Raw genomic sequence first — 16,582 nt, 5'->3', positions numbered from 1 at the left:
TGATTGTTGATGCTTTTGTGTAGTAGACTAAGTGGAGATCCTAGCCAGTTCGTTGAATGTAGCCTTGTTAGATCTATTCTCCATAGTACTAATTCTAAACATCTTTAATTTTGATTGAGCTCTTCCCACTTTAAGGAGCAAAGTATTTTCAGATGCTCTTCTGTACTATGTAGATTAGTGCTCATTGAAATCTTGGCCCCAGTAAATATTTCTTCTGTCCTTTTTGCTAATGCCCTGTGGGTGGATTCCATGAGTTAAAATCTGTGACTGTGTATAGAGGTGTTGGAGTTCACAGTAGCTTCTTTCTATTTTGCCATACTCACCTGAGGTTAAAGTGAAAACATTCTTTCTTACTTGGGTTTATCATATAGGGAATTTATCATTTTCCCTGACAGGTGGTACACAGTCTGGAGGGTTAGAAGTGTGTTCACCTATAGTCTGTACAGGAAGTATACTGAAAATTATTGCCATAATCTACATGTCAACATGGTCTGATCTTTTTCTTTTTTTTTACATTTCATGGAAGGCTTAGATGGAGAGGACTGTCTCCAGCCCATCCTTCCCCTTACCTTTGATCTTTTCTTCCCAAGTATTAAAAAAAAAAAATGTTTATGAGAGATGCTTGAAATAATTGAGGTTATTAAACTTGGGAGAAGGAGAATGGGGATTTTCTTTTTTTTTTTAATGTTTTTTAAATTTTTATTTATTTATGATAGTCACAGAGAGAGAGACAGAGACAGAGACATAGGCAGAGGGAGAAGCAGGCTCCATGCACCGGGAGCCTGACGTGGGATTCGATCCTGGGTCTCCAGGATCGCTCTCTGGGCCAAAGGCGGGCGCCAAACCGCTGCGCCACCCAGGGATCCTGGGATTTTCGTTTTTTAATGTATTTTCTTAATTATAAAAGTTACATAGAATTCTTTTTTTTTTTTTCTTTTAAAGTTAAATGTGCATAAAGGTGAAAACTAAAATCCTCCTTCCTTTCCCTTTCATTATCCCCCTCCATTCCAGTTGAGGGAAGAGTTTTTCTGGGGGTTTTGTTTGTTTGTTTTGCTTTTTAATATGGAAAGTTTTAGAATAAATGGAAAGTTTACGAGTAGTTAATCTCTGTTCCCAGGAGGCCTTTGTTATCTTGGAGGTACTTGAGAAAAGCAGAGACTGTCAGCACTGTTTCCTCCTAGACAGGAAGCCTTCCTTCTTGTGTCACCTCCGTGCCTTACACAAACCCTTAACACACCGGGAGCTCAGTGTACTGCTAACACTAGGGTAATGCGGACACACATCACAGATGGAGGAGCACATCACGCTTGGTCTTACTACCTGCTCCTTGCTTCTTTCCTCTTTCCCTCTTTCCTTACTATTTTCTGGTATCTTAACTTCCCCTCCCTCCCTCCCTCCCTCCCTTCCTTCCTTCCTTCCTTCCTTCCTTCCTTCCTTCCTTCCTTCCTTCCTTCCTTCTCCTTTTTTGGTGCCTTTAGCTAGCTAGCTAGTGGCTCAAAGTAGGGTTTGACAGAGTTGTGACGTGCTGTTCACTAGACTCCTTTAACTTTAGGATGAAAATCTGTAATTAGAAAAGAAATACAGGTACTTTGCTTTACATGGCAGATTAGAATTCACATAACCAAAAGAATCAGCACCTTCATTGCATGACACGTGCTTTTTGTATCTTTCAGAGCTGTCTTTTCAGTCTGTATGTTCATTGTAATTTTTATTTACCAAAGAGGGTTAAAGCTAGTGTTTAGAAAAGTGCTTTTAAAAGTATTTTGAGATCTAATGAGACACCTCTAACTTAGTTGGTGACCGAAATTCTTTCAGAATTAGGAGACAGTGCTGTAATGTGGGTAAAATTGTGATTATTCTGCGCTGCAGGATATTACTGTACAGGTAGTAAGCTCCCAAAAAGACACAGTGAAATTAAACGTTTAGAACAAGACCAAGGGTGACCTGCTGTGAAACCATGGCTCATATGATCTCATTGCAGGAGTTCTTTACTCAGCAGTGTACACTGATGATGAGCTGTTTCACATGACTGATAATGCAGAAGCTTCTCTCTGAAGTCATTTTTTATACAAGTCTAGACTTTTAAGTGTCTAATTTTTTTTTAATATTACAGATGACACTAAATGTATGAGGACAGAGAACATGCATGCAAGCAAATGAGCTTTCTATGACGAGGCACTGTTGTTAACACATTATTCATATAAATTCATTTAATCTTCATAAAGCTCTTTCAGGTAGACAGTATTATTATCCCTATTTTATGGATGAGGAAACTGAGGCAAATTGAGGTTAAGAGCTTATAATTCAGTTTCACTTAGATAGTAAATGGCAGAGTTCAGATTAAAACAGAGACAGTTTTTTGCTCCAAAGCAGATATACTGTGCTCTGGGTAAGCTAATAAAGTGAGGGTCAGTAAACTTTTTCCCTAAATGGTCAAATGGTAAATATTTTAGACTTTACAGGCCATGTGATCTCTGTTGCAACTATTCTGTTCTGTGCATATAGTGTGAAAGCAGCTATAGACAGTCCAAAAACAAATGTGTGACTGTGATCCAATAAAACTTTATTTGTAGACACTGAAATTTGAGTTTTATGTAATTTCCACATGTCACAAAATATTATTCTTGATTTTTTACCACAATTTAAAATGTAAAAGCCATTCTTGGCTCTTGGGCCTTATAAAAAGAAGAGGCAGACTAGACTTGTCTATGCATACTATACTATTATTGTGTGAGATATTAGGATAAAGGCCACTAATTTATTAATTCATGCATGCAGGAAATAGATCAGGTATCATACTAAATTTTGGGGTGATCACTGGTGAACAAGAACAAAACCTTCCAGTTCCTCTTGCCATTCATTCCACTTATTTAATGGACTAAGTTGTTGTTGTTCTCATGTTTGCTTTTTAAAAATTTGTCTTTATTTCCTGCCTATTGCATGTACCAGACAAGTGTACATTATCTCATTTAATCTTCATAGCTGGTGGCATTATCTCAATTTTATAGTTTAGAGAAACATAAAATTAAAGAGCCTGAAGAGCCAGCCATTACACACAGCCAGGTAAAAGTAGAGTTTAGATTCAAATGCAAGTCTGTCTTAGGTTTAGGTGTTTTTTCTTCTCTTTGCTACTGCCTTCTTTCTCTCTGCTCCTAGAGATGTATGAAAGTGTAATGAAATGCTTCTGATCCTGTCTAAAGTGAATCTTTGTATCTCACTTCTTAAATACATGTTTATTTTTACTTCTCTTCCATTTGTCCTGGCTCTAGCTTTCAAAGATGCTACACAAGTTTGTTAGAATGTTAAGATGTTTCTTGGTTTCCCACTCAAGAAAGCTAAAAATAAACACAGAACTAGTTAATAATGTAACCAGTGAAAAGATTCAAGGATGCATGGGAATAAGAGTGGAGGAAGAAAACCCATGTCCTTTTGTCCTCTACAGCCTCTCAATCTTGAAACAATAGACCTGTGTCCCCATGCTCTGAGAAAGAAATGGTTTCCACGTAGGTCTCTTGGATTACTGATGATTCATAGATAGCCTGGTAGACTTTTAGGACAGTTCTTTTGTGGATAGTACCTGAGGAAGACAGATGATAAGTAGAATTGTTCATGTATAGTTATAGTTTTAAATAAGAAAGTGAACTGATGTATTCATGAGTGACAATTTAACCTCCCCATCTCAGCTACTAATGGATTCACAAGAAGCCTACTATCCTTTTCCCCATGGCAGTGGGAAATCCCAATTACACGTTGTAGTTCCTGTTAGAAAAAGGGGACATTTGAATAGGCCTGGCTAAAATAAGATCTGGGATGGAAGGCAGATGTCCTTTGAGTTTAACTACTGGTTTCTTGTAATTCTCTACTATTTTATTTACTAGGGTCTGTACTTAATGTAACACTTAATATTCTATAACATGGAATATATCATATTTCTATAACTTGAAAATAGCATAAGTTTATTACAGCAGACTTTGGATGTATCTGCAAAATATAATTAGGTGTATAGGAAGCTAACTTGATATACCCTTCAAGGGGATTCATCGGGATAATTCTATTAGAAACTACTAGTGTACCTGCTTTGTACTTAAAAATCCTGGAAAATGGCACCCTCTTTGGTGGTTTTAATTATTTTAAATTAATAATTATTTAAAATAATAATATTTAGTTAACTTACAATTTATATGTAATTTAAAAATAAATATATAGTTTAATATTTAAATTAATTTGCAATATAATAAATGATTTAATTAATGATGTTCTTATTATTTCCTATTCACCCTGTTGGCGAGCAAGGGATTCCTGCCCTTGGGTTATAGGGATTGCCAAGTGCATGATACTAGACAGATGAGATTAATAGCAGTTTATTGGTCACATATACAGCCTAGGGGAGGAGGACATAACATTGCCACACAGGGCCACACTGGGATTGCATTGGGAACAGTGAGTCATCAGGGGCTATGGAAGCCAGTATCAGGGTTGGGGGTGACCTTTGGTTCCCATGGGAGGATGTGATTGACTGGTTTGAATAATTGCATGTGTTGGCAAGGAACTAAAATTCTCTACCCAAATGTAGCCGGAATTGTCCCTATAATACAGAAAGTTATTTGGATAGGGCACCCTACCTGAGGGAACAGAGCAGGAAGGGCAGCTGGTCGTTAGACCATTTGGTGTCCTCTTGGTTTTCCATAGATGGAAAGGCAGAACACAATAGGTGTTATACAATAGTAGTTTCGTACCAACTCGCAATCAAGAGCATAGCATGGGCAGAGGGAATGATCATATTTTCCAAAAGTCTCACCACCTTTTCAGTGGCTGCTCAGATTATGAGGAAAAGAAATTAGCGTAAGCAGTGTGGCATGTACAATTGATACAAAAACACAAGGTCACCCTGTTTAATAAGATAGAAGATGAGGTGTTATCTTTACGTTCTCATCAACCAGTCTTACTCCCCTGACCCAGCTCTCCCACTAGGTTCCCGACTCTGGTGTTAGAACCTGGCAAGGCCAAGGAAAGGTGTTGAGTTTGGATCCCCAATTCCCATCGTGGATGGATGATTGCCTTTTCTGCTGTGGCTGCCTGCCAAGAGAAGGGGGTCTCTCTCTAACTTGGTAGACCTCTAACTTCTCATCACGCAGAAATCCTCGCCACCGCCTTGCCCCTATCACCCTCCACAACACTTCCATTCTGACCTCCAAGCCTTTGCTCATACCATTTCCCTTCAGTCCTCTTCTACTTAGGATGCCTGTGCTCCTCTTCATTCACTGGACTCTTCTTTCAAGTGCCTGTACCTCAAACCTCTGACTGCCCCAGCCTGCATGGAGTGTTTATTTTTCTGGTTCTCTAGCCTTAGTGTCTGTGCACTGCCTTTAATAACACTTAGCATGCACTAACTTCTGGTTGTATTCATTTTAGAAAATACTCCCTGCCTTTATGCTAATTATTTGTGGATATTCCAGTTCCTTCTGCCTCTATCTGTTTAGGAAGGTTCCACTCAGCAGGTAAAAAGGGGAGCAACCGATAAAATTTACAGTTTGAACATTAATTCTATTAGATTATCTTCATCCAGCCCCTAAAATAATATGATATATAAGTCCTCAATATTTATTGAGATAAATGGCATAGCAGTTTTATGTATTTTAAATATTATAAAAAATATGAAAATATGTGTATAAATTTATGTGTGTAAATATCTAAATATGCAGCATCTGTATGTGTGTGTGCCTGTATGTGTCTAAATGTGAAGCACCCTCGTGTAGCCATCCCAACCTCATTATTTCTAGTGTCCTTTATTTGGTGTGATACTAATGAGTTACATATTACATAATGAGTAGGTAAAGGGAAGAGAGTATATTGGATCAACTCTAAATTGACTTAAAAATTTTTATTTTTCCACAAATAAACACCATCTTGCTGTAATGACAAAACTGGATTGGCATCCTGCTATATTTTATTAGAGGCAATTCTAAGCTCAATAGAATGCTTTTTTATTTGTATTAAGAAAAAGATTTCTGTGCACATTTCTTCTTGAAGAGTATTTCAAGGAATCATTCTCAAACCCCTCCAAATTTTAAGAAAGCAAAATTGCTGGTAATTCAGTGTTTGGTATTTATTTTAGCTAGTGCTTATTTCAGGAGATATTTTTATAACAATCTATTCCTCTCTAGCTGGGAGCAGCTCATGCTTGAACCAGATGCCTTCCAGCTAAGCCAGAGGGACAAGAGTGTCTGCTGGACTGTGATCAGCCTTAGGCTCCTCTTGTCTCACTGGGATTGTACCTGGAACACTGCAGGACATGATTGTCCTTACTTAGAGGCCAGGAATTCTCCACACCCCAGAATGCTGTGGGAGATGTCTAATAGTATATGGTACTGTTCACTGTGAAATAGGCAGCAAGTTGTGTGGTTACTCTGGCCCCCGTAGAATGTTGAAGAATCCTTTTACAACCTCTTTTTCTTTTTTGATTGTTAAAAGATTTCTTTATTTATTTGAGAGAGAGCATGCACGTGTGTGTGTGTGTGGGGGGGTGTGTGTGGAGAAGTAGGGAGAGGGGCAGGGAGAGAGAGAGAGAGAGAATATCCAGACTCCCTGCTGAGCACAGAGCCCAGCGTGGGGCTCAATCCCAGGACCCTGAGACCATAACCTGAGCTGAAATCAAGAGTCAGATGCCCAACCAATTGAGCCACTCAGGTGCCCCTCTTTTTTTCTTTTTAAAGCCATCAGCTGGCTGGCCGGAAGCTCATTCCTCCAATCTATTATCAGGAGGCATGCTAATAATTTTCCCCGAATAAACCCCTACAGGTTGTAAAGGAAAGCAATCTGTATACCTTTCTCACATAAAAATTAGTTCTTGTTTTTTTTTTTTTTTTACTTATCACTCTGGGAAGAACTAAGCAGTACCTAAAGAGTTGGTGCTTTGAATCATCTTTCTAAAACTTTCCAAAGTCTCTGGGTTTGTTGTGTTGTCTTTGAAAAAGTAATAATATACATATTAAAAATGTTTTTAAAAAAACACCAAAAGGTAAATTGTGAAGTCTCTCTTAACTCAGACCTTACCTTAGTCCCAGAAGCAAACATTGTTATCAGTTTCTTTTGAATCTTTACAGAGATATCTACTGGTATATTTGTATTTCTGGGTGTGTGTGTACAATTATATACAAACAATATATACATACACACATAAAAATGTGTGTTTCTGTATATGCAAAAACGTGTTTTTTGTTTTGTATATATGTTTTTCTGTGTATATGTGTTCTTTTGCTTTTTTACGCAAATAGATGCACACTGTTCCATGCCTTGATTTCTTTTAAACCCAGCCAAATTCTTGGAGAACAGTCTATATCATTGTGCATAGATCTACCTCATTTCTTAAACAGCTGTTTAGAAATTCATTGTATGGATGTGTCCCAGCTTATTTAACCAGTCTCCATATTAATGGCCTTTGATGCAAACTCTTTTTAGTACTGTTTCTTTGTAGTTAAACCTTCCTGACTCTAAAAAGCTACTTAAGTATAAAACAGGTGTGAACATCTGAGTAGGTTCTCTTAAGGAATTTTGAATTCCTTTTTTTTTCTTTTTTAGGGTATAGTTTTGTGTTTTAATAATTCATATAAATAATACAAAGGCTTTTTGCCTCCCTCTCAACATTATGTGTCAGGTTTATTTATTTATTTATTTTTTGCATTTTTAAAAATATATTTTTAAAAGATTTTATTTATTTATTTATTCATGAGAGACACACACACAGAGAAGCAGAGACATATTCAGAGGCAGAAGCAGGCTCCTTGTGAGGAACCTAATGCTGGACTCCATCTGAGGATCCCAGGATCATGCCCTGAGCCAAAGGCAGATGCTCAACCACTGAGCCACCCAGGTGCCCCATTTTGCATTTGTTTTTTAAACTGTCATCCTGCAATGACTATTTTAAACAACAGCCTCAAGGTACCAACCTTTGATTTTGTTTTTAATCATTTAGGTAATCCTAGTAACAAATGCATTTCTGGGGGAAGAGAATGAGAATGGTATTTTAAAAGTTAAGGATCACCCTAGAAATTGAAGTGGGTGTCCGTCACTGAAGCCTGGTATTCCATCCTGACAGTGTCTCCACTTTTAAACTTTTTACATTCCATCCTGACAGTGTCTCCACTTTTAAACTTTTTTTTTTTTTTCACTTTTAAACTTTTAAACACCCAGCTTATATTTCAGGGAAGCTGAGTATTTCTCTGTGGTTCCTTTTCCTGAAGCTATAGAATCCCAGCTTGCTATTTTTAAAAGGTTTGGTTGTTAACACCTCTAAAATTCACCAACCAAAGAATGAAACACTTAATTGTGTCTATTTTATGTTGCAAGTTTCTTTTCACTTCCTTTTCTTTTTTTGGTAACAAACTCCTGCTATCCTATCCCTTATTGCAGTGATTTTATTCATTTGTATTTTGTGTTTTATTAATCAAAGTGTTTAACTCAAAGAAGTTAATATGCTATATATTATATATATATTTTTACTAAAATCAAGACAATAATATCATTAATTTTTAAAATTAAAGTTTCTCTTAACTTCTCAAGAGATTAAAAATTAATGTATATTTAAAAAATAAACTAATAAACTACCTTTCTTAAAAGGGAAGGATTTTCACTATTATTACTTATTACGGTAGTAAGAATACCATCCGTCCACAGCCTTACATGTTATTCAATCACTGAAGTTTCTTTTTAGTCAAAGCAGTTAGTAATAGAAAATACCTATCACATGATAGCACATAGGGGTCACACTTGAAGAACCTGATTTTTGTTCAGGTCAGATAAGTTTGCTTCAGGCTCTGTTATCTTTTGGCTTTTATGTTCTGTCAGCCTGGCTCTGCACGTACTTAAAATAATTGTTCAAGATCATATGTTTGGAAAACCTAAAAACATGCCACAAGTACATGAATCTGGCTTTATTTGAGGATGAAAGTGGGCATATGTACCTATTTCACAGTCATGCCATGTTTCCTAAAAGTAGTAGAGAGGTTACTTACTTATTTTAGGGGTAGTTCCCAGCAAAGTCATCTGGGTGGAAAATTATCCAAAAACTGTAATTAAAAAGAGGACCTGGAAACAAGAATAAGATTGGTTTTAAATCCTTTTTCTATGGGGATGCCTGGGTGGCTCAGTGGTTGAATGTCTGCCTTTGACTCAGGGCATGATCCTGGGGCCCTGGGATCAGTCCCGTGTCAGGCCCCCCACAGGGAGCCCGCTTCTCCTTCTGCCTATGTCTCTGCCTCTCTCTGTGTCTCATGAATAAATAAATAAATAAAATCTTTAAAAAAATTCCTTCTTTAATGGATTTGATTCATGATTCTCAACCTGAAATTCAATAAAGGAGCTGAAGTACCAGAGTAAAACTAAATGTATATTTAAAAACTAATGTATAAACCTATACCCTATAAACGTATATACCTATAAAGGTATATACACTAAATAGAAACACTTTTCTAGTGAAAATCGTGAACCAATATTATGTAGTTGGCATATAATACATAACTTATGAAAAAAAATTTTTGCTGACTTTTCTATATAATGTTCATCCTTAAGTGCTCACCAGTAGTTTTTTCCATTCATTCTGCAATAAATATGAAAGCAGCCAAAAAAAACACCTAATCACCAAGTCATAATGAGACAGCATTTGTAAAAGAACTATAACAACATCCTGAGGACTAACAGGTTCTGTTCAGTTTGATCCAGGCGTAGAAGGAAGAGGAAGAGAAAGATGACAGTTCAGATTTACACGTTGTGACTTAAAAGTGAGAAAGAAACTTTGAAGCTGAGGATGTTGGAATAAACTTTTTTCCTTCAAGTTTGAGAGGAATTATGTGGAACATTCTTTGTTTAAGGGTCTCAGAATAAAATTGCAGGCAAGAGAGGAAAAAGATAACTGGATTCATCAACAACAGAGGACAGAATTCAGTGCTTTCAAAGTGTTCTTCAGCTAACTCTGCTTCTCCTTTTCCTTCCTCTGCTATCCTTGTCCTTCTCCCCTCCCTTTGCTGGCATTTTCAGCTTAATGGAGGTTCACAAGAGTATTTTGGTAGTAATGTCTGGTTCAATGTTGTACAGATTTCACGTTCCTGAAAATTCAGGGGTAATCAATTAAATTAGTATTTTTAAAAAGACAATTCCTTCTGAATGAGAAATTTGACGTACTCCCAGTGGAGGATGTATTGTCCCTATATTGTAAATAACATAAACAAAAAATAAGTAATTTTAAAAAAATGATGGTATTAAATAATCAGTCCAAATGTGTAGATCCTTGACATGTGGAACCGAAGAACAGCTGCCTAATCAGTGGGAATTTGCTTCTGGTGTTACTCTTCTCTGTCCTTACTCCATCCAGAAACAATTCTCACTTGAAAAGGATGGCCTGGGGAGGTAGAGCCCAGACCTGACCTTGTGTTGGTTGTGGTTGCAGCTTACTTTCCTTTACCTTGATTATCAAATTATGAAATAGCCAGGCAGGAAAGTATGGAGGAAACACTATGTTCTGTTCCTTTAGCCCACAAAGCTGACAGTGTTAAGACATTATCTTTTGACACTTGGGAAGGAAATGTAAAGAATAGAAGAGCCCCTAATTTAATGGCTGGCATTGGTAAGGAGTTGGTAAGGAATATTTCATTATGAAAGATCTATAGATTTAAAAGCTGTTAAGGATTACATGGGAAAATAGATTAATCAATAATTTTTCTTTTTGATCACGTAGAAATGAACATGTAAATGTGGATACTGGCTGCCATCTTTCCTGATTTTGCTGCTAAACCCATTCATTATCTTTCCTTTAAAATCATATTCCTTTAAAAAATAAAATCATATCCCTTGTTAATATGTTTCTATTTCAATTGTGATGTTTCCCTCATTTTGCTAGTGACTGTTCATGAATTCTTGAAGGAAGACTCAAGTTTTTCCCCTCCCTCTTTACCATAGCCCTGTTGATTTTTTTTTTAACTCTTAGATCCAACCCTTCTTCTTAATTCCTCATGTAGCCAACCTCATTTAGGCTGTCTGCACTGTTGAAATTACTTCTTAGACCTCCTTCCACTTCTTTCACTGTGCCCAGCTCCATTTGGCCCACAGTTAGTTCACTGACTTTGGGTTACAAGATTAGTCTCCTTAGAATCCAGTTTGCTCATTTTCCTCCCTTTTATGCTTCAGAAATCATAAGTGGTCTCCAGTATTTACCATCCAGATGTTTGGGGAGCTCCTTTCATTCCAGTTCAATCTTTTGAGATCATTAAGAGGAGCTCACTGATGCTAATTAGTGAGCATCTGGTTGGGTGGGGGGAGTGGGGCAGAGGCTGTGCCTACAAGGGCTGGATTGATGGAAGAGGTATTGTTTTCTTCTTGAATTGGTATGAGAGAAATATGGTAATGATATTTGAGTTGGAGGTTTTTTTTGTTTTAATTTTTTATCTATTTATTTTTAAAGATTTTATTTTTATTTTTTCATGAGAGACACAGAGAGAGAGAGAGGGAGGAAGAGACACAGGGAGAGGGGGAAGCAGACTCCATGCAGGGAGCCCGATGTGGGACTTGATCCCTGTTTTCCAGGATCACACCCTGGGCTGAAGGCGGCGCTAAACCCCTGAGCCACCCGGGCTGCCCATGTTTTTATTTTTTTTTTTAAGGTTTTGTTTATTTGGGCACCTGGTGGCTCAGTGGTTGAGTATCTGCCTTTGGCTCAGGTCATGATCCCAGGGTCCTGGGATCCAGTTCTGCATCTGGGAGACTGGGATCAAGTCCCAGGACCCTGGCCTATGACCTGAGCCAAAGGCAGATGCTCAACCACTGAGTCACCCAGGTACCCCTCCAGTTGGAGTTCTAATGAGGAAATCTTTGAGGTTTACTGGAAGATTTGAGAGTTCTTATTGAAGGCCTACAAGATGAATATGGACTCTTTTGTTGTTTGGCACCTGTCATCCTCTCCAAGCTCCCCCCCCCCCCCAATTAATTATGTATAGGAGATTGTGCTGCAGCCAAAATGTTCTTTTAATTTTATTTTATTTTTAAAAAATATTTTATTTATTTATTCATGAGAGACACAGAGAGAGACAGAGACATAGGCAGATGGAGAGGCAGGCTTCATGTAGGAGCCCGATGTGGGACTCGATCCTGGAACTCCAGGATCACGTCCTGAGCCAAAGGCAGATGCTCAACTGCTGAGCCACCCTAGTGTCTCCAAAATGTTCTTTTTATTTCCTAAATACAAACATTCCCACTTCCACACCATTGATTATGATGCCTAGGATGGTGTTTCCCTTTTAAACCATACACTATTGTAGTATTCCCCCTCTTCAAATCTTTGTGATCACCACCACCAAAAATACTTAGCGTCTGAACCTCTGAGATTTAACAGCCTTTGCTTTCTAATATAATTTTTGTTTATTCAGTAAAAATTTACTGAGGGCCTATTAAATGTTAAGCAGTATGCTTCCGATTCAACTGAAAAAGACCATTTATTTGTTCTTAGGAGTTTATGTTTTAGTGAGGGAAATAAATATATCACCATGTGCGGTTGAGTAAGATGGTGTGGGATTTAGAAGAGGTAAGTATATTAATGTGGGATAGGGAGGGGGTGGCCAGGGGAGGTTTTCTGTAGGAAGGCAATTTTCAGACCTAAAATCTCCCAGTATTTTGTGGCTGTTATGTTTTGATCCATGTCCTTTTAATATTTAAAGCTTTTTTTCTTCTTGTTATTAAATGTTAACTTTTGTAAATAATTGTACCCCTAATGGTTGTGGCAGCTAGCTGCTTACCATCTCCTTAATAATGGCTTTCTAAATGTTGGACCAAGAAACGCCTCTCAGCTCTCTCTCAGACAAAATAAACCTAATTTCTTTGCAGGTGCTACAAGCTTTGTTGCTGATTATTCAAAATTGTTATACTGTTGAGTCTAAGAGTGCACGGAGTGAAAAAACCACAATTACTTGGATTTTTGTTTATAACCAGGTTGTGATTCAGTGCAGCAGGGTGAGGCCTGAAGTTCTGTTTTTCTAAAAAGCTTCCTGGTGCTGCTGAAGCAGCTCATAGATTGAATGTGTCTTGAGTAGCAGGGTTTTAGAGGATGTAAAGAGATAAAGAAGATAAAAACAAGTGTTAAGGTATGTTTTCTTTTATTTATATGAATGTACCCTGCAGTCTCTACATCCTGTTAGCTTTATTTACTCTTGCTAACTTAACTTAAATCAACTAATTACCCAACTGGGTTGGGCTCCTGTCTGTGCACCCAGCGACAGTGAATCTTGCCAGTGATCTGACTAGGAAGCTTCCGCTCTCCACTCCCAACTCCTCCCTGGGGAGTGAGTCTCCTCCGTGTCATGGAGCTATGATAAGGTGTGCACCCACTTAATTGAGGCTGCGATATGATTCCCCAGGCCCTCCAGCTACTGAATAATAAGGAACCCCTGTCTTTGGCAGAGGGAGGTGTTCCTTTTGGCATTCTGCCTTCATCCAACTGATTTCTGTAAGAGATGAGTTCCAGGAATGGCATGTGAGGCTAGTCTGTATCCTATAATGTGTAATCAGGAACTGGCAGAAAATTCATCTTTAGCTTTTAAAGTTCCTGTTAGAAATTTTCATAACTGGTGGAAACCTTGGCAGTTGAGTGGACCTGCCCCTGACCTGTGAGGGACCTGTGAGGGTGAAATACAACTATCTCTTTATTCTGAGTGTTTCCCCTGATGATTTTCTTTTCTGTGCATCTTTTACTGACTCTTCTATTCTGCGATATTCTTGTAGACTGCAGGCAGGAAAGCAGTTGCTACAGTTAATTTGTTCCTGAGTCTTTACAACCAAAGTTAGAATTATTTCTGTTGTCTTCCTGGGGAACTTTGCTGTGGAATTCCCCCTACCCCAAACTGGGATTGTAACAATGACTGTTAGATTCAAGAGCTCTGTTTCAGTAGAAAGTGGGAAATGTTGACAGTGTCAGGCTGGTGAGGCAGAGTTGGTAAATGGCCTGGTACAGTGATTTTCAGACTTCCAACATGTATCCTCTCAGGGCCCTGCAACCCTAGACTTTTTGATTCAACAGGTCTGGATCAGAGCCCAAGAATTTTTAACATCCTTGTCCTTTCCCATGTCTTATGAGGTGGTTACCTAAAAGGAATTGGTGACAATCAGGGTGGTTGGGCACATGTTTACAGTAGCACATGCATTGCTTATTGTGTTCACCATCATTACCTCCCAATTCTGATAGATTGGTTAATTGCTTTTAAAAAAAGAAACACTGAAACCCAGGGAAACACCACTGCTTCTAATGTTCCTGTGTAGCTAGTGAGTGCCCCTTTTGTGGTAACCCAGCCAAATCCTGTGAGGCTCCATGATTTATATGAGCAGAGACCTGTTCTTTTCAAGTAGATTTGGAAGTATAGGATTAGGGCAGCTGGAAAACTTGCTTCTCACACCCACCTTCCTATTATGAAAATACATGCTTTCCAAGATGTTTGTTTATTTATTTATTATTATTATTATTTTTAAAGATTTTATTTATCTATACATGAGAGACAGAGAGAGAGAGAGAGAGACAGGCAGAGACACAGGCAGAGGGAGAAGCAGGCTCCATGCAGGGAACCTGACGCGGGACTCGATCCCAGGTCTCCAGGATCACGCTCTGGGCTGAAGGTGGCACTAAACTGCTGAACCACCTGGGCTGCCCCCAAGATGTTTATTTTAAACCAAAAATGAATTTGAGTTTTTAACACCTGAGATAGTGAAAGAAAAGGGGAAGTTTGGTTGGTCTGGATATTTCCATCCCTGTGTTTATATCCATTAGGTATACCTTACTTACATCACAGGAATAACATGGTTTGTCCTGTGTGGTTTTTTGGTAGTGTTCTTGTTATTTAAGGTGACTAATGTGGATAACTTTCACTGAAGCAGTTCTGGAGCATCCCAGGAAGGACACAATGATCTTGGTCTTGGTCTTGGTGAACTTCCTTCAGATGAGGAAGAAGACATCAACAGTTCTGATGAAGACGATGTCAGCTCTGACTCTAGTAAAGGGGACCCTGACCTAGGAGACAAACAGGTATGTGTTGGTATTTAATTTGTTTCTACTTGTGTGTTTGTTGGTCTCTCGTGACATTTGGAAATAATATTTATTAGCACGATAGGCACAAAATTCCTAGTTAGTTTTTTCTTAAGATTTATAAAATATTTTCTAATTTAAATTTAGTTCCTGCTATAATGTAGTACCTAAGATGTCACATTTCTAAAGGTACATCACTTAGAGATATTTAGTAATATTTTGAGAAATTATTTTTGGCACTGTCCATTGGTTTTCTTTTGGGTAACAAAAATACCCTCTCAGGATTGTTCCTTGTATTGCTAACAATTCTACTTGAAAAAAAGGAATTACATGCATTTCAGACTTAATGAAATCTTTTTAGAGATAGAATAAAGACTGCTATTAATAACACAACAGGATTCCCTTTGAGGTGATTCAGTATTTGTATTTTCAGTATACATTGCAATAAGATTGGCTACATGTTGATAATTATTAAAGATACGTTAGTACTTGGAAGTTCATTTTATTTTCTCTAGTTTGACATGAATGCTTCATTATAACTACTTTTTTTTAATAAAGACATCATTACAAGGGAAAAAATAACCCCAAGATGTGTTCGAACATCTTACAGCAAAACAGAATTTGAAAGGATCCATATAGCAAGCCTATAAAACTGTAGAGGAGAAAACCCACATTACCTAACTTCTATGCCATAACATCAGTTGTTTCCTCTTTAATGTATTTTTGCTCTATTTACATTTATTTCAGCCTTAAATGAATGGTATAAATTGTGTAATTGTTTGAATTTAAATCCCAGCTCTACCACCTAAGAGCTAGGTGAGTGGGCAAATTATTTAATCTCTTTGAGCTAAAGTGCCCCCATTTTATGAAGAAAAGAATAGAATTTATCTCTTAGTTGAGGACTAAATGATTTGATATGCGTAAAGTCTTAGAACACTGTTCAGTACATTGTAAGAACTCAATGATTATTTGCTTATTTCTTGTAAGACTTAATGCCATAAAGTATTGAATCATATTGTTGGGAGTAACCACTAGAAGTTGTTTAGTCTTAAGTCAGATGAGTTTGTAAGATGCCTAAGACAGAGGAGGGACCGTTCTTAAAGGCCCACAGCATCCCTCAGTGGTGTGTGGGTTTTACTTTGACTGTTGAGTAATTCGTCTGGTGTTTTACTACTCTCTACTCTGATTTGAAAGCTTATTTTCCTTGTTGCTTCTTCATGGATACAGATTCTACAAGTATTTGTAAAATTCTATTTCCCAGATATATACCAGATGGAAAAAAGTATGAAGTAGGTATAAAGCAGTGTTCAAGGTTTTTGCTTATGAACAACTTACATCCTAATGGGACAAGAGGGGTCATATATTCACGGGACTAGTGAGAACTCCAGATTATTACATGCTATGGAGTTAATAAAACAGAGCAATGTGCTGGGAACTGAGGAATCTACTTAGGATAAAGGCCTCTAAGAAAGTGATATCTGACAGAAATAAATGACCAGAAAAAGCCTAAGCCTTCAGGGTTTGGGGAAT

The 16,582-nt window shown here is 37.7% G+C and overlaps 1 protein-coding gene across 2 annotated transcripts in view; it reads left to right on the top strand.

Moving 5' to 3' along the window:
• Positions 1–16,582, top strand: part of FGD6 (FYVE, RhoGEF and PH domain containing 6) — a 111,498-nt gene that overhangs the window by 23,591 nt on the left and 71,325 nt on the right. The window contains exon 3 of one of the 2 annotated variants that reach the window (XM_077845852.1): positions 14,902–15,052. In XM_077845852.1, the coding sequence (XP_077701978.1) occupies positions 14,902–15,052 (151 nt within the window). The remainder of the gene's footprint in view (positions 1–14,901; positions 15,053–16,582) is intronic. The other variant, XM_077845853.1, reaches the window with a different exon arrangement.

This window comes from Canis aureus, chromosome 13 (genome assembly GCF_053574225.1).
Source record: "Canis aureus isolate CA01 chromosome 13, VMU_Caureus_v.1.0, whole genome shotgun sequence".
Lineage (NCBI taxonomy): Eukaryota > Metazoa > Chordata > Mammalia > Carnivora > Canidae > Canis > Canis aureus.
Note: the sequence above shows the minus strand (reverse complement) of the source record. Positions and strands in the feature narration are given on the sequence as shown.